This window comes from Lutra lutra, chromosome 5 (genome assembly GCF_902655055.1).
Source record: "Lutra lutra chromosome 5, mLutLut1.2, whole genome shotgun sequence".
NCBI lineage: Eukaryota > Metazoa > Chordata > Mammalia > Carnivora > Mustelidae > Lutra > Lutra lutra.
In genome coordinates this window covers 85,621,800-85,639,785 of record NC_062282.1, presented here as the reverse complement: position 1 = coordinate 85,639,785, position 17,986 = coordinate 85,621,800, and the positions used below count along the sequence as shown (strand labels likewise).

The 17,986-nt window shown below is 40.7% G+C and overlaps 1 protein-coding gene across 10 annotated transcripts in view; it reads left to right on the top strand.

Moving 5' to 3' along the window:
• Positions 1-16,876, top strand: part of JAKMIP2 (janus kinase and microtubule interacting protein 2) — a 165,568-nt gene extending 148,692 nt beyond the window's left edge. For 4 of the 10 annotated variants that reach the window (XM_047731283.1, XM_047731286.1, XM_047731284.1 and 1 more), the window contains exons 20-21: positions 1,973-2,038; positions 4,787-5,488. In XM_047731283.1, coding sequence (XP_047587239.1) covers positions 1,973-2,038; positions 4,787-4,933 — 213 coding nt within the window. In that variant the 3' untranslated portion in view covers positions 4,934-5,488. Of the gene's footprint in view, positions 1-1,972; positions 2,039-4,786; positions 5,490-5,580; positions 5,652-8,229; positions 8,246-15,847; positions 15,927-16,341 lie in introns of those variants that run through there. The other 6 variants (XM_047731291.1, XM_047731288.1, XR_007127671.1 and 3 more) reach the window with 5 other exon arrangements.
• The last annotated feature ends 1,110 nt before the right edge of the window (positions 16,877-17,986 follow it).

The following is a 17,986-nucleotide window of genomic DNA, read 5'->3' as shown; positions in this document are numbered from 1 at the left end:
GAGCATGCAACACACATTAACAGAAATAACTCATGTCATCAACATGTAGAGACAGCTTCTTTGTACTCAACAGTGTCCTGGTTACTAGAGATTGGTGATGAAGTTAAACATGGTTTTGCCATCATTTATCTTTTCTACTTGAGCTGGTTTTCCTTGTGTTTCAAACTTCGTCTCCCCATCTGATTGGAATGGTTCTTTGAGATCAAGAACTCACTGGTGTCTGGACTCTCCATTACATCTAGCAAAGTCTTGTCCTAATGAGGAAGTTGCCCAACAAGCATACATTTGATAGCTGAAGAGACACTGCAGTAATCTCACAGGCCCATGATTTTATTGATAGAATACTGCCTCCACATCCAGTAGACATATCAAGGAATTACATGCAAACTCAAGGTGGAAATGGCTAGCAAATGTATTGTTTTACTGAGTAGCTTTGGTGCCTGGAAATACACACAAGCACACACATCACTCCCATGTACCCACACCATTAGCTTCCAGGCCCCTTCCTTTACCTAGCATTCATTTATCCTCTAATTTCAAGGTCAGCCTTGATAGTCTCTCTGACCGAAACTTCTCATCCACTCCTGCATGCACCTTAACCCCTTCCCTTTAAACCAGACTCCTCAGTCTCTTCAGTCCCTGCATTTGGTCAGATAACTATGGTAGGGGGCTGTCCTATGTATCATCCTGGGCTCTGCCCCTCATCCCAGATGTGATTAGTGACCACATGTGATTCAAAAATGTCCAGTCAGACAGTGATGATGGTCGCACCACTTTGTGAAATTCTAAAACCACTGAATCGTATACTTCAGATTAAATTAACTAACTTTAAAAAATGTCCAGACATTGCCAAATGTCCCCTGAGGGGCAGAGTCATCCTCAATTGAGAACCACTGTTTCAGAGAAAAGAGAGATAGGATTTCTAAGTTCCAGTATTCTTTGTTCTAGCTTTCCCTTTTTCTCCCCACATTGCATTATAAAAACCTCTCTTTCTATATTATCACTGCATTTAGTTTCCACTGTTTTCTTCTCAGACTCCAATTCCCCATTTTTTGGATTATTCCCAAAAGAGGCATTAAAATAACAAGCCGACACTGTATACCCATGTGCTGTAAATCTAAAAGGCCTTTTGGATTGCCAGATCGAAATTGGAAGACTGTTTTTCACTCACAAATAATTGTCTATGTAATCTGTGCTATTTAAATCACTAGAATTTTATCATGTAGTTGACAGGTAAGTTCACAGACAGTTCCGGAACTAACATTTTTGTCTTTAGGATTACTTGTGCTATTTTTACTATGTTTAGTTTTCCCCTAATTTAATCACTTCCCTCCTTGGAATTTTTAGTGAAGTATAATCTCTACTTGGTTTTATAAGAATTGGCAAATCCTGTTTTGTAATGAAATTCCACCCTCAAGCAGAGTTGAAATAAGGTTGGAAAGAAAGGGTAGCAAAAAACAATGGGATTGTTTGCATTTGTGTGTTCACCTTCAGCCATTTTTAACTGTGGTAATAAACAACCAAAAATCCCAATCCAAATGACCATGACAAAGTTGGTTTCTTGCTCACTAGTTCTGGGACATACTGCTATCTCTACGAGGAAGGGCCTTCCAACTCCTCACTCCTACACACATGCCACCTGCCAAACAGGTCTCATGGCCAACCCCAAGAGCAGTGGGGTGTGAACTACCCGTCCCTCACAGGGATAGGGTCTGGAGGGATGCACGCAGTAGACAGGGGCAGCAAATTTTTAAAATATATGTATAATATGTATAATTAACTTTTGCACCACAAGTGTGGGTGATTTTTGAAACATCCAATCGCCTGGATTTGTGATGTTTCCAGCTGTGAGTACCAAAGTTAGTGTTTTCATAGCAAGTTCTGTGTTTTAGGTTGGTGAACAGTCTTCTTGTTAACTTATCTTTTTAACTTAATGCCCACTAACTCTTTGGGTTTTTTTTTCTTTCTTCAGAGAATTCGTGACTTAGAAGATAAAACAGACATCCAGAAACGACAGATAAAGGACTTAGAAGAAAAGGTATATGTTCAATATGAATTTCAGTCTTTATGTTTTAGATCAGAAAATAATATGAGTTTCACTCATTGTGTTTCATTTCTTCTTAGTTACTGTGTGTCATGCTCAGGCAGGTGTAGTGACAGTCAGTATGACCCTCACTGCCAGGCAGGTGCCTGCAATGCAGCAAAGGTTCTGCCTTCAGCAACCTCGCCTGGACATGTTTGCCTTTTGTGTTGATTCCTGTTCTTTTCTACGCATGTTTTCTTTACTCAGTTTCCCCTTTCTTACCTTAATTTCCTTTCTAAAACTTCATTTTGAGTTTTATGACTACTTTGCTCTTTCTTTTAAAAATCATTTTTGGTACCATTTTGGGGGGAAAAAAAAACCATTCTTGTTATTCTTCACAAAAAGCCCTTTCTTCCTGAGCTGCAGTGTCCCCTTGACAGTAAGTCCAGAAACTTAGGCTGACACATGGTAATTATGTCCTCATGTCACTTCCCCCAATGGCCGGAAAGAGTCCTCCAAGTCAACCAGCACTTTCAGGGGTAATGCATAGTAGTTCCTAAAGAGGGCATTTCAGAATGTGCATGGCCAGAGAAGGGAGAGGGTTCATACGGGTGCCAAGCAAGCTGCAGTGAGGTAAACAGTCTCACACAACAAAGAATGCTCCCACCCATGATGCCTGGAGCACCAGTGCTAGGAGCACAGCAAGGAGGGCAGGAGGCTTTCTCTAGAGTTCCAGTCTGAATTCCTGTATTGCAAAAGAATGCAGCTATTTTCTAGCATCTCCCGTGGGCACCCAAGAAGAAAACAGAAAACCATCTATAGGATTTTATTCATCAAGGTTGCTTCTGTAGTTCTCCCTAAATGTGAGGTCATAGGGAATCGGTAAGGGCCAGTAGCCAGACCATAAGCACCTGGATTCTTATGTAGGCTTTCCATAGCTGTTTGACCTTGGTATGTGACTTAGACTTGTGTCTAAGCCTTACCGATAAAATAAGGGATGATAAAGCTTGCCCTCACCTTTTCTCATGGGTTCCATGAAGAACCGTTGAAGTTACTTATGTGAAAATGACAAAACTCTGAAAGTGTTTGATTAAAAAGTATAATTTTATAAATTTCCAAACATAAAGTACACATCCTCTGCAAAATTTTAAATTTGAATGGTTCTCATTTCCAGAATGTGCTATTTAGCACGTAAGACTGAATGAGGCAAAGGTAGAGTGTCGTGAAGTGAGTCTGAATTCCCAGGGTTTGGCAGGAAGATCCACAAGAAGCAGGGGTTGTTCCCAGCTTCCCTGCTTGTCAGACCACATGCCTGATGTCCTTCATTTTCTACATTTTTGAAGCTCCTGGTTTTAGTCATTTTCTGTGCTGACCGAAGGAGGAAGTCAGAATTAAAACCAGAAATTTTAGTTTGGTTCAGTCCCCATTCATCTAAGGAAAAACAAACTGCAAGTGGGGGGTGGGTTTCTAATATATCTATTAATATCACTCCCATAGGCATTTTCTTAATAAATTGCATGGAAATTTTAGGAGGCAAGAGATTAAGATTATGTTCCCTGTCAGAATTTCCTGAACATGTTGTGTCACATATCTGAACTTCTTAACCATTTATGGTAATGGGGTAATGTATATGATGGCAAACAAGGATTCTTCAGCTATCAAAGCAGTATATTCCACATATAATAGTAAATTAAGCTACTTCAAAACAATCTGGTTGGTTTCTGACTGGAGCTTTGAATGAGGGATGAGGTTTGTGACACACCTTCTATTCCCTTTGCCTCCATTCTCATACACACAAGCCTAGAGAAAATGCGAAAGATCACTTACCAGAAATACTCTCTTTCTTTTCCTTGGGATACTTGAACACCTCCTGAGGGGACCTGAGATATCCCGTCTTTGTCCCTAATTTCCATGGACGCAGTATATGTCACGTGATAACTACAGACAGCAGAACAGCCTCAGCTGTGCAGCTTTACCTCCTCCTGAGCACTCCCAGGGTCATCGGCTTCACTGACTCCCATGCAGAGTTACTCTGTGAGATGGGCACAGTAGATATAGGGATCCCCTTTTATGCAGACAATACAACAGCCCAGAGAGATAAAGAACTTGCCTAGAACCATATAACCAGTCCATGGCAAATCAAGTCCAGAGTTTAGGGTGTCTGACTCTAGGTGCTATACTCGGCCCCCACACTGCCTGGACGAAGAATCTCATGGCCAATGAGGTGATGGGTATCTCCTGATGCCCTGAGAGGTAGCGCCGGTGTCTGACCTCCTCAGAGGAGTAGTGGAAGCCTCCCGTTCCCTACATCTTCTCCTGCTATGGGTGTCATTTTACCATTCTCCATCTTCAAGGACTGAAAAAAAAGGTCAGAGTTTCTGCTTCCCAGACTAATAGAAGTCACCAATACGTGGCTCCTGGCACCATATTTATAATTTGACTATATAATTTTGCTACAGTGAAGCAAGAGTCCTATAAACAAGGGCATTATAAGACACGTGTGGATAATGTGCTCAACATGAGAAAACCACAGACAACCCTTATTCAAAGATGTCGTGGGCAACAGAATGCTCCCGAATTGTGACAATAAGGTTAAAGACAGACTCTGTAAGAGTAATCACCAAGGAAATTGATATTTGAAGAAGAAGAAGAAAAAAAAAAAGATCTGACTTGTGACCTTTAATATTAAGTAGTAGGCAGTTGGTTATGTTCCATTGCTACATAAGCATGTCTGTCCCCCCAAGTATCTGCTTCTTTTTGAAGGTTCTCAGAGAAGAGAGACAAATCAGACTCCATTTAACTTCTGAGTCAAGAAGGAGAGAACTATCTGAGAAGCACAGAGGTTCGAACAGTATCATGCATTCATTTTCCAAAGTGTCCTCTGATATGCAAGCCCGTTTTATACTATAGATCCTCACTCCTCCAGGGCACACCCAGGTTATGCCTGCTGCCCTGATGTAATTACTAATAGTGTCCCCATTTCTACCTCAGAAGTATCCCATGGTAGATGATTTATCATATCTTTACCTTACATATTAATATTCTTCCTGCTCTGCCTTACTCCTAATACCTGTCACATTAACCAAACAGTGATAGCCTTAAGAATAAATGTATGCTCTGATCATATTTTTGTATTTTTGGTAGACCCTGCCACACACTAACAAGTAGACTATAGTATGGACTGAAGTAGGACTTGGGAGGGCTAACCTCCAGGCTTTATTATGCTATAACATTACAGGCAATTAGACTGTTGACTAACTCTTCGGTGCTTATGTTTTTCATTTATAAAATTACAAGCTTAAATCCATTATCTATTAGACCCCCTCAGGATTCCAAGATGTATGAGCTGATGTTAGTTGACTCTGGTTATTCATCAAATTATTTTGTCAATAGATAAGTAAAACATACAGTTTTTTTTTTTTAAACAGAAGGTACTTGGTGTGTATGTGACAAGTGATCAGACTTGAGCAAAGTGGAAAAGCTTGAGGTTTTGTACGACATGAATGACAGTACAGAAATTTTCAGATTTACATAATCTTCTTCTTTTTCTTCTGCAGTTTCTGTTTCTATTCTTGTTCTTCTCTCTTGCCTTTATTCTATGGCCTTGATGTCAAGGTGCCTCTTAAAGGTAAGATTGCATTTAATTCTCAAAATGTGGTTCTAAGAGGTATGTGATGAGAAGGATGCTACATATAGTTACTATTCCCATGTTTGTTTGTTTGTTAAAAAAAAATCCACTTAGTTTGGTTAGCTTAAATGCCATAAAATGAGAAAAAAAAGTCACTTGAAACTGATGTAACATTGTATGTTGACTGTGCTTCAATTAAAAAAAAAATAAATTAGGGGCGCCTGGGTGGCTCAGTGGGTTAAAGCCTCTGCCTACGGCTCAGGTCATGATCCCAGGGTCCTGGGATTGAGCCCCATATCGGGCTCTCTCTGCCTACTTGTGATCTCTGTCTGTCAAATAAATAAATAAAATCTTAAAAAAAAATAAATTAGAAAAGCAAGAAGCAGATCCAATCCACTTGGGTGATTATGAAAGAAATAAAGGAACCATCAAGTATTTTGGAAATCAAGAATTTTGTTCTAGTTAACCATATTGCTTTGGGAGGTCATAATGTCTATGGAGCTCAGTGTTCTCATCAGTCTTCCATTATGCAGAAGGAATGGCTTCCCTGTCTGCAAAATGAAGAAATTTGAGTTTATGTTTAGTATCTCTTCCAACTTAAAAATTCTGATCCTTTAAGTCTAATAAGCTAAAAATGACTGATTACTCTTAACCCTTTCTCTCCATCTGATTTCATCAGAACTCAAAAAAGCAGGCTGTTAAGTGAAATTGGATCTTCTTTTCAAATAAGATCATTTTCAATGTCAGTTTAGAAAAATAAGAGTTTTATTTTTACTAAATTATCAAGTCTATGTCTCACGAATACATGTATAAATAATCTTGGACACTGATTCCCAGAGCTATGAAAAATAACAGATCCCAAGGCCTTACTTCCAAGTTAATGGATTAGGTTATTGGAGATGGAGGTGAGGAGTAGGGTGGGAGAGGTGGAAAGCAAGGAATAATCTGTGTCTTTAACAAGCATACCAGGTGATTCTGATGTCTACCCAGGTACAGAAACCACAACTCATATTAACAGTATTTAAAATGAGGAAGGGCCAGGTGCTCTTCTAAATCCGGGTATCATGATCTGTGGCAACTTTAGTTTTCCTATTGTATTATACAGGGATCTTTCCTGGACCTCATATTCTTCAACATTTTCTATAGCAAGTTGAAAAATAAAGAAGAAACACTTTCTCCTTCCATGGGTATCAACTCTGTTACCTAGATGTGGTACTGACAAGCAAAAGTGTTTTAGCACGACCTGTTACAAAGGAGTTGAGCAAATATGCCCAGGAAGTTTATGTCCTCATATAATCAATCCTCTGGCTTTATTCTATCTTCCAAAAGATTTACTATTCTGACTGATAGCCATCCTGTCTGGCAGTCAGGATGGTAGCCTTGCAGAACATAAGGAAGAGGACTGAGGCTCTGAAATTGAGTAAGAATAGAAATGCCTGTGTGGCTCAGTCAGTTAAGTGTCTGACTCTTGATTTTGACTCAGTTCTTGATTTCAGGGTCATGAGATCAAGCCCCACATGGAGCCTGCTTAAGATTCTTTCTCCTCGGGGCGCCTGGGTGGCTCAGTGGGTTAAGCCGCTGCCTTCGGCTCAGGTCATGATCTCAGGGTCCTGGGATCGAGTCCCGCATCGGGCTCTCTGCTCAGCAAGAGGCCTGCTTCCCTCTCTCTCTCTGCCTGCCTCTCTGTCTACTTGTGATTTCTCTCTGTCAAATAAATAAATAAAATCTTAAAAAAAAAAAAAAAAAAGATTCTTTCTCCTCTCGGGCGCCTGGGTGGCTCAGTGGGTTAAGCCACTGCCTTCGGCTCAGGTCATGATCTCAGGGTCCTGGGATCAAGTCCTGCATCGGGCTCTCTGCTCGACAGGGAGCCTGCTTCCCTCTCTCTCTCTGCCTGCCTCTCTGTCTACTTGTGATCTCTCTCTGTCAAATAAATAATAAATAAAATCTTAAAAAAAAAATAGATTCTTTCTCCTCTCTTCCTCTCCCTCTGTCCACCTCCCTTCTGCTTGCTCACTGTTTCTCTTAAAAAAAAAAAAAATTGAATGGTAATATAAGAAAAAATGGGTAAGATTTTGTAGGAAAGGGTAGAAATGGCTAGAGTGTGAGAAAATGAGTAGCCCTCCCCAACCAAAAATAATAAATAAATAGGACAGACAAAGTTTAGTGGGACCCAAGTACTACCCAAGTAGGAGGGAAGAATCAAAACTCGAAAATACTGATTAGAAAATGAGTAGGTTTGAACATTTACATCAATAATGGCTAACACTTCCTTGTCCAGGGCTGTTCTAAGCAGTAGATTTAATGACCCTCACAACACCCCCTGTAAAGTCGCTGCTGCTTTTTTTTTTTTTTTAAGATTTTATTTATTCATTTAAGAGAGAGAGAGAGAGCAGAAGCAGGGAGGAGGGGCAGAGTGAGAGGGAGAAGCATACTCCCTGCTGAGTAGGGAGCCAGACACAGGGCTCCAGGATCCCATGACCCTGAGATTATGACCTGAGCCAAATGCAGTTGCTTTTAACCGACTGAGCCATCTAGGCACCCCCAAGATCAAGGGCTGCTTTTATTCCTTTCTTCACAGCTGGAGACACACCAACACAGGACTTTCCCAAGGAAATAGAGCTACAATCAGCAAGACTGGCATTTGTACGCCAACAGCCTCGATCTAGAGGCTCTTAGCTGCTTACAAACCACCATGCTGCCGCACAAAGGAAAGAGGGCATTTCTCTCACATTGTGAGCGCCGTTGGTGATCATGTATATCAGCAGTCAGGGTGCAATGTGGGTAGTACTGCTTGTCTAGTAGGTTTTGAAATTACAGTGTGCTCATCTCTCTACCTTTTTCCATTTTTTGTGACTCTGAGGGTTGTACAGGATTTAATTTGCTTTTCTTCCAGAGTAGCACAAAACTGCCACTTAGTAATTATCTGTTGAATGAAGAGTCATGATTATAATTAATAATAATACAGCAAATTAATGTGATGGTGAATCTGGGGAGTTTAAAATAGGTATAGGAAAATGACTGAGTAGTTTAGAGTTACAGCTTTGAAGTTAGATAAACCGTTATGTTTGGATTCTGCCATTTACAAGCTATGTCATGCTAACTTTAATCCACCTGAGATGAGATTTCCTATTCTGTAAAATGGTTATATTACCTACAACTTGGTATTATGTTGAGGGAACTAAATACAATTATACATATAAAAGACTTACCACATTGCTTGGAACATAGTTCATCATCAGCAACTCTTAGCTATTATTATACAAAAATTTAGCACCACATTTACTGAATTTGTCAGTTTATAACTTTGATATTATAACTTGTAGGGGCACTTGGGTGGCTGAGTCAGTTAAGTCTGGGACCTTGGTTTTGGGTCAGGTCATGATCTCACAGTTCTGGGATGGAGACCTGCATCAGGCTCTACACTCAGTGGGGAGTCTGTTTTTCTGCCTCTCTCTGGCCTCTGCTCCTCCCCCCACTCGTGAGTTCTGTCTCACTCTCTGTCTCCTTCTCTAAAACAAAGAAGTCTTTTGGGACACCTGGCTCAGTTGATTAAGTGTCAACTTTTGGCTCCTGTCATGATCCTGTGTTCCTGAAATTGAGCCCCACGTTAGGCTCCCTGCTCAGTGAGGAGTTTGCTTCTCTCTCTACCTCTACTCCTCCTCCCTACTCAGTGCTCTTTCTGTCTCTCAAATAAAGAAATAAAATCTTTAAAACAAACAAACAAGTAAAGTCTTTTAAAAAAAGAAATTATAGGGGCAGCTGGGTGTCTCAGTGGTTAAAGCTTCTGCCTTCGGCTCAGGTCATGATCCCAGGGTCCTGGAATCAAGCCCCACATCAGGCTCTCTGCACAGCAGGGAGCCTGCGTCCCCCCTCTCTCTCTGCCTGCCTCTCTGCCTACTTGTGATCTCCGTCTGTCAAATAAATAAATAAAATCTTTTAAAAAACAAAAACAAAAAAAAACAAACAACAAAAAAAAGGAATTATAACTTCTAGCATTACCAAGTATTTTACCACCTAAACCAGAACAAGTAATTTCCTTTTTGTCTCCTCTTTTGAGGAAGTATTCTAGATTTAAATAAGATGACTGGAAATTGATCAATGCCACTTTTATCTCCAAAGCAGATGAAGGAGAGATAGGAAGAAGTAAGGAAGAAAAATGTTTGGCTCTTTGGCAGGTAGTAAAGGTGTACTGCACATAACCATAAAAAATATTTTTCCTACTAAATTAAGGATTTATATTCTGCTCTTAAACCCAAGACTCACTTAAATTATATGTAAAGATGCCCTCCTTGAAGTGGAGCCACTCGTGCTTTTTTTTCTTTTCGCAGTTAAATTACCTAAGTCATTTTGTTGGTGATCTAGAAGCTGCCGAAGGCTCCCAAGAAAGCACCCTTACTGCTCTCAGTGGCAGCTAAATGCAGCTGCACAGATTATATCAGGACTTTAATCTTAAGCAGGGGAACCCCAGGTAGTTTCAGAAGATACCATCTGTGCATGCATTCTGTAGATTTATTCTAAAATAAATAGCATACCACAAATTCTTCCATGTCAGTTATACACGGAGACAAAGGAAAGAAGAAAATGAGAGGAGTACAGAAATAGCTATCACCAGGTTATTGTTACATCCAGGTTATAGTGACCCACTGAAAATCCTCTTCTTCTGAAGAGGAACATGTTAATGAAGAACATACCAGAACCAACTCTGTTCATTATGCAGTTTGGAAGACCAGACCGAGAACAGGTGATCATGATTTTTCATCTACATACCGTTGTTCGTTTTTAATGACCCCAGTGTCAACCATGAACACTTGAACTTGATAGTTCATTATTTTCACTTCCTGTCTAGTAACATAATACAGGTTAAAAGACCAATAATACTGTATTGTTGTTCTGATTTTTTGAAAAACAGACTTAAAAAATAAATACTGTGGGTGCCTGGGTAGCTCAGTGTGTTGAGCCTCTGCCTGCAGCTCGGGTCATGGTCTCAGGGTCCTGGGATCAAGGCCTGCATCAGGCTCTCTGCTCGGCGGGGAGCCTGCTTCCCCCTCTCTCTCTGCCTGCCTCTCTGCCTACTTGTGATCTATCTCTCTCTCTCTCTCTCTCTGTCAAATAAATAAATAAATAAACAAACAAACTGTATTATAAAAACAGCCATAGCAGGGCCTGGGTGGCTCAGTTGGTTAAGTGTCTGCCTTTGGCTGGCATTGTGATCTCTGGATCCTAGGATAGAGCCCACATCAGACTCCCTGCTCAGTAGGGAGTCTGCTTTTCTCTCTCTCTCCCTCTGCCCCTCCCCACTCTCATTCTCTCTCTCTTAAATAAATAAATAAAACTCTTTTAAAAAGCCAGCTACGGCGTGCCTGGGTGGCTCAGTGGGTTAAGCCTCTGCCTTTGGCTCGGATCATGATCTCAGGGTCCTGGAATGGAGCCCCGCATCCAGCTCTCTGCTCAGCGGGAGCTTGCTTCCCCCTCTCTCTCTGCCTGCCTCTCTGCCTACTTGTGGTCTCTCTCCCGCTTTGTCAAATAAATAAATAAAAATTTTTTAAAAAGCCAGCTACAACTGATTAATTACAAATTCTCCATGAAAATATGCAAATGTTTATTTCTTATCACATTTATATTTTTTCAATCCCTCCTGCGAAGGCCTGGGGGTGGCCTGCAGAAAATAAATGGCAATATGACTCTACTATATTTATTGTTTAAGATGAAAAATTTTGTTCCTTATTCTCTTATATTGTTAAGAGATAAGATGAATCATTGTATGCCAGTTAGTCAGTCTTTCTTTCCTTTTTTTTTTTTTTTAAAGATTTTATTTATTTGACAAAGAGGAAGAGAGTACAAGCAGGGGGAGGGACAGAGGGAGAGAGAGAAGCAGATTCTCCACTGAGCAGGGAGCCCAATGTGGGGGTTGATCCCAGGACCCCGGGATCATGACCTGAGCCAAAGGCCGACACTTAACTGACTGAGCTACCCAGGTGCCCCAATCAGTCTTTCTTTATGTAGATATATTTATTAGCCTTCATCTAGTCATACTGAGGTTGTTTCCCTGTCTTATAGATTAGACTATTAAGAAAGCATAGACTAGGGCTTATGCTTTATAGATCTTTGTATGTTCAAGGTCTACAGCAGTGCCTTCTATATACTAAGTGCTGAACACATTTTAAGTTGACAAGTGGACTGAAGGCTAGACAGATAAATGAGTAAATGGTTGGGTAAATGACTGAGAAAGCAGATTTGTGACATGTTAGGTCAGAGCCCTGGATAGTATGGGACTATAATAATAAGATGGCTATCTGATTTGTTCTTTATGTGTCATTGGAGAATAACTTGAAGAATGAGTGAACAGGGGTGCCGGGGTGGCTCAGTCGTTAAGCGTCTGCCTTCAGCCCCAGTAGTGATCCCAGGATCCTGGAATGGAGCCCCTTATCAGACTCCCTGCTGGGCAGGAAGCCTGCTTCTCCCTCTCCCACTTCCACTGCTTGAGTTCCTTCTCTTGCTGTGTATCTCTCTGTTAAATAAATAAAGTCTTAAAAAAAAAAATGAGTGAACAAAGGAAAGAATACATGAATAAATACATTCTCCCCCAACTCCCTGGTGGTGATGTCCTACTCACCTGGCTCAGTGCTTTTTCTCTAGACGCTCTTTTTTTTTTTTTTTTAAGATTTTATTTATTTATTTGACAGAGAGAGATCACAAGCAGGCAGAGAGGCAGGCAGAGAGACAGGAGGAAGCAGGCTCCCTGCTGAGCAGAGAGCCCGATGCAGGACTCGATCCCAGGACTCCGAGATCACGACCTGAGCCGAAGGCAGCGGCTTAACCCACTGAGCCACCCAGGTGCCCCTTTCTCTAGACGCTCTTATAATTCACACTCCACATGGCAGCTGAGTGAATTTTAGGAAACACAAATCTAACCATGCCTCCTGCCTGGGAAAGCATCATCATTAGAGTGAAATCTCATTCCCTTAATGTGCCAAACAGAGCCCAGAATGGTCTAACTGCAAACAGCCTCTCGGGCTTTCTCTTGCTCTAGAAGCTTCTTTGATGAGCCTTAGTCCCTTCTGCCTACTGCAGGGGTTTGCCCACGCAGTCCTTGTGCACACAGTACTTTCAGCCCTGCTTTATCTAGTAAACACCTACTCACTTATCCTTCAGATCCCAGCTCACCTGTGACTCCCGCAGGCAAGTCTTCCTTGATTGTACTCCCAGACAAATTTTACATGCATTTGTGTTGTTTTGGTTCATGTTGTTGTCATTTTTCTCAATTAATGCCTGTATTCCTCATTGTGTCCAGGTTCATGAGGGCCAGGACCATACATGTTTTATTCATCCTGTAACCCTAATGCCCACATAGCGCCTAGCTTGTATTGACAATCCATAAACATTTCTTAATGATAGTTATGATATTATGGTAAAGAAGAGAAAGAAGACATCTGTTTTGTGGTTGACAAGTGCATTTCATATCTATTATTTTATTTAATAGAGAGATCCTACAAAATAGATACTATTATGCCTCTATAAATATTAATTTCTTAATATAAAAGATTAGCAAGTGATAGCCTCTACTATTTCTCTAGGGATTAAATGACATTATATAAGTAAAGCAACCAGTATAGTACATGGCATATAGAAAGACTCATTAAAAGCCAAGTTCCTGGGACACAGTAAGCATTCTGTCTTGGATCATGCATTATGAGGTGTGCTTCTACCCACTTGGAACGTCTTTCCCACATAACCATCAACTAGTTAATATCCATTTGTCCTACCCATGTCAGTGTAAAATCAGCGACTCAGGGAAGCCTCCTCTGATCCTCTGACTTCAGTTTTGTTTAATTTATCATTATGTCTTTCCCACTAGGATTCTCTTAACCCAACTACCTAAGAGAGTCGGTTTCCTCATCTGTAAGATGGAGGTAATAATAAGAGCTACCCTTTATTGACTATTTTACCGTATGACATATTGTATATGAGGGTTACGAAATGAAAGGTGTCAGGAAGACCCTTAGGGGTCTGGATGGTACAGTTTGTTGGGTGATGGTGCCCTTTACAGAGACCTCAGAAGCAGGAAGAGGAAGTGACTGCTGTCCAGGATTTGGGGTTCTTTATGATAACTAGGGATCAGGAGGTAGCTACAGTTTGTGACTCAATATACCTCTAAATATGTGGCCCATAAAGGATCAAAACTATAACGTCTAGCAGTTAGAAAACCCTAAGGAATAGTGAACATAAGTAGCCTGTCCATTAAACCCAACTCATATTTGCTAAGTGTCATCTGTGAACCAGGCAGTGTAGTAGGTAATTGGATACTGGAATCACAAGTCAGACATGACATCACTGTGCTCATTCACTTATGGTCTGCTGGCATGTAGTAAACTCTCAGAAATGGTAGCTGCAATCGCTGTGTGGCAGAGGAGGAAACTAAAGCTCGGTGATGTTAAAGCAACCCACTCATAGGAATTCCTGAGGTTCTGTCATATCCCAAGGGCCTTGTCAATCAAAGGCGAGTGTATGTTCTCTACAGTTTTTGTTACACTGTACCTTTGATTCACTGAAAACTGGTCATTGATGGTGGCCCATTGGATGGGACTTCAGTTATTCACAATGCCCATCTGAATAAATGTGGCTCTGTTCCTAGTTCCTTTACAGATACTCACTGTACACAAATTTAATATTCTGGGAGACTGCCCTTCTGTGTTTACATATTTATTCTATCCATACAAATACACATACACTGTATGTATTTTATATGTACATATATTATATACACACAAACACACACCTTAAAGCATCTTTTATGTACGTTAAGATCAGTTTTCTTCTCTACCAGGGAATATAGGAGTATTACAGTTGTAGCCAGTTGTTTGGGGCTCTTATCTCAGTGGGATGTAAATATGAACATAATTTATTTTTCTCAAAACATGGCTTTCACTCAGGTTCTAATTTTCCTCTTATTCTTTAATAAATCTCAAGCTGGCTCCCCAGTTTTTCAGTTCTTAAAAGTCTGGCTCAGTTTAAAATTCAACCTCAGATTCTATCTAATCTCATTTCTTCCCTATCCCAGGTGTAGGAAAGATTCATGATCTGGCTCTAAGAGATCTCTCCCTCTTCCCTCTTCAAGGCTTGGTTCTCCTGGAGGGCAGGGAAGAGGCAGAGGGAAAAGAGTACATGCCTCTCAACTGCATTGACAGTGCTTGTGACTCTCTCCCTGGTGGTTGATGCTTTTCTCTGGCAGTTACCAGTGCTTGACGTCCTTTCTATGAAAGGTGATGAAAGACTGGCCATTTGGGGGAACGTATGTGTGAGTTCTTCAGAAGCTGTGCAGGGTGTACCCACAGCAGTATTCCCTGACTGGCTGAGACCCAAGCCCTTCCATTGCTACTCTGGATCTCAGCACTTGTGCTCCTAGCCACAGCGTCTTGTTGGGAAGGAATCTCCTGCCCCTATCTCTGCCCCGCCATCCCTCTCCAGTTCTCTGCCCAGATAGACAAAGAAAGATGTGCAATAGGTGAGCATTGCTCTGTATTTGAACACTAGAATGTGAGTCTCATTTGTGCAAGTACCAGCAGTCTCTCCCTCCTACATCTAACCCACTGTACTTCCTTCCCACTGGTCCTCCTCTGTGACCCTATCACTCTTTCACTCATGTCTAATCTAGTCTTTAGGAGCAACATGCCTCTGCAAATATGAATTCCAGATATTTCTGACTGGTGCTAATGTCAGGAATTCTTTTGAATCTTTCATTTGCCTTTGGTTGGTGGACTGGAAATCTCCTGGGGTACTAACTGCTTTGCTTCCCACCACTTTGGATATTGATCACTATTTCTGCAGCACCAGTAAAGTCCTGCTAGAGAATTAGTATTTTTGTTTTACAGATGGAGAAATGAAGGCTTAGAGAATTGAAATAACTTGTCATTGGACATACAGTGTCCAAAACTGGAAATCCCAGTTTTCTCCATCCATGTTATTGAGGCTCTAAAGGCCAAGTCTTTGAGCAGCACATGATAGCACGTCCTTTGTGCCATCTCTGGCTTTTGGGGGGAAGAGAGTATTATATCCTTAACATCTAACCAAGTTAAAACTCAGACACAGAGACTTAAAGAGAAATAGGGCTAGCAGTTCTAACTGGTATAGTCCAGGGAAGTACCTTTTCAGGAACATCTCTGGAGCCAATTAAGAAACCCATATGGCATACTTCCCAGGGAATCCCAAGGTCAAGACCTCAGAGTGGAGACTACCTGCCACTGGATATAATTGTTGAGGAGGAAATATGATATAAAAGTAAGTCACTGAAAGGCATAGATAGACAAGACCTGCTTTTAAAAGAATTTTATGTTTTGTAATTTTATATTTAATTTTGGGGGTATGATCATTCATTTGAGCTTCTAAGGTGTTGTCTTGGAAGGCCCCAGAAGTAAAGGCTACTATGATAATTGCTTATATGTCAGGCCACTTACTATGAAATAAGACCTGTTCATCACTTTCCATGCATATATAACCCTTGAAATAGATTGTTCTCTTTTCTCACTTAAAATTAAAGGGATTGAGCTTAGAGACTTCGTTTATGTAACTTGGATTATGTAGTAGAGCTCAAAGAGGTGGTAAAGAATAATTTTTTTTCCTTAAAAAAGAATTTTTTTCCTGCTTCAGCTAATGACAGAAATGATGATTTAAGAATTTTCCCTCTGTTTTTCAGAGTAACCGAAAACACGGATAAGACCCCAGAAGGGCAAATGCTTCTAGACCTTCAAAGATGGCAGAAATGTTTACAACAGTGAGAGGGAGATCAAAAGCTAAGAACTACCCTGTAGCCAGGACTACAACTGTGTATTTTAAAGCCATTATTCAAGGTTTCTTACTTGACAGTTCCCACATGACCCTGTTGAAAATCTACAATATATGCTGCATTTAATGAAACATGTATATGTCAAACCAGAAGAAAAGAACTATAAACGTATATTGTGTAAAGAAAAAGTTCAGCAATGGAAACAGTTTCAGCAGATCAAGGAAAGATGTGTCTTGGGCATGGAACCAAAGTTACAAAGAAACACTCTCCCCCTGCTGTGCAGGGGGATCATTTTAATGTAACACCACACCCCATGGAAACACTAGTCCTGAAATAAACATTTTCAAAAATCAAAACAAAGGAAAAAACAAGGGCGGGTGGGGAATGAAGCACGAGGAATACCTATGAGGAGCTATTTACAATAAAATGTTTCATTTGAAAAGTCTGGTTTCTTACTACAGGGATTTGCTTTTTGTCTTTATTGTTGTTTAAAACTCAGGAACAGAGCCGTCTGCAATGTGAATGGGAAGGAAAGCAGTCTCCCGTTTGTTTCTCTGCAAGAGGTTGAGCTTGTGGAATGCATTCCACAGAGGACAGATGAGAGTGGACCACAGTGACCCCCCACTCAACTGGCAACAAGGTGGAGGACCTAGGCGAATGTAACATAAGAAATAAAAGCAGATTTGATGCTGCCTTGGCCTTCTGTCACATCTGTCTTCCTCCACGAACAGACTGATCTCATTCATATTGAAAATTAAGAAGATGATGCCTAAATCACAAGTTCCCTGACTCGGTTCTGTTAACAATGCTACCATCTATCTAGGGCACACGGGCCCGAGAGCATCTCTGAATCCATTTCCAAAATACTGGTTTTCAAATGGCTGCTTAAAATTGCCTGCAAATAAATATGTTATACAGTTTGAATAAAAACACAGTAGAGGTGAAAAGTAAACTTCTACCAACAGCTGAGTTTGCCACAGAGATGCAAAAGTTCAACAAAATTATGATGATTTTTTTTAAAGTATCCTGATATGCCTAGAGCATTCTGACCTCTTGTTGTTTAGACTGATAACATTTTTTTCCCCAGAGAGCTGACAGCAACAAGACAGCTCTACTTTTTTTTATATAGAAATAACTAACGTACATTACCAATAAGGTCGTTTTCTACCAGAGAAGAGTAGAAGACTGGTACTTTTCCTAAGTTATGTAATACTGAATCTTGGATTCAGCTCTGAGAGCCAGTAAATGTTCCTAAAAAACAAATTTAACACCTCATTTACTGTAGATAACAAAACAGCCTCAATTTTTCAAATTGTCAAGGTTTTATTTACAGGGCTAGATTTCCCATGCATAAAGAATGTATGTAGGGAGCCAGAAACTCTTTCTACGAAATGCTACGCAAATCCTTCCATACGTGAGTTCCGTATCTTATTCTTTGGTTTTTAACGCTGGCATTTTCCAAGCCAGAACAGGAACTGAAGAATAGGCCAAGAAAGGCTAGAATGCTGAGGGTCCCATGTTCTGTCCTCTTTACTGCTGACCCAGGTGTCTTTGG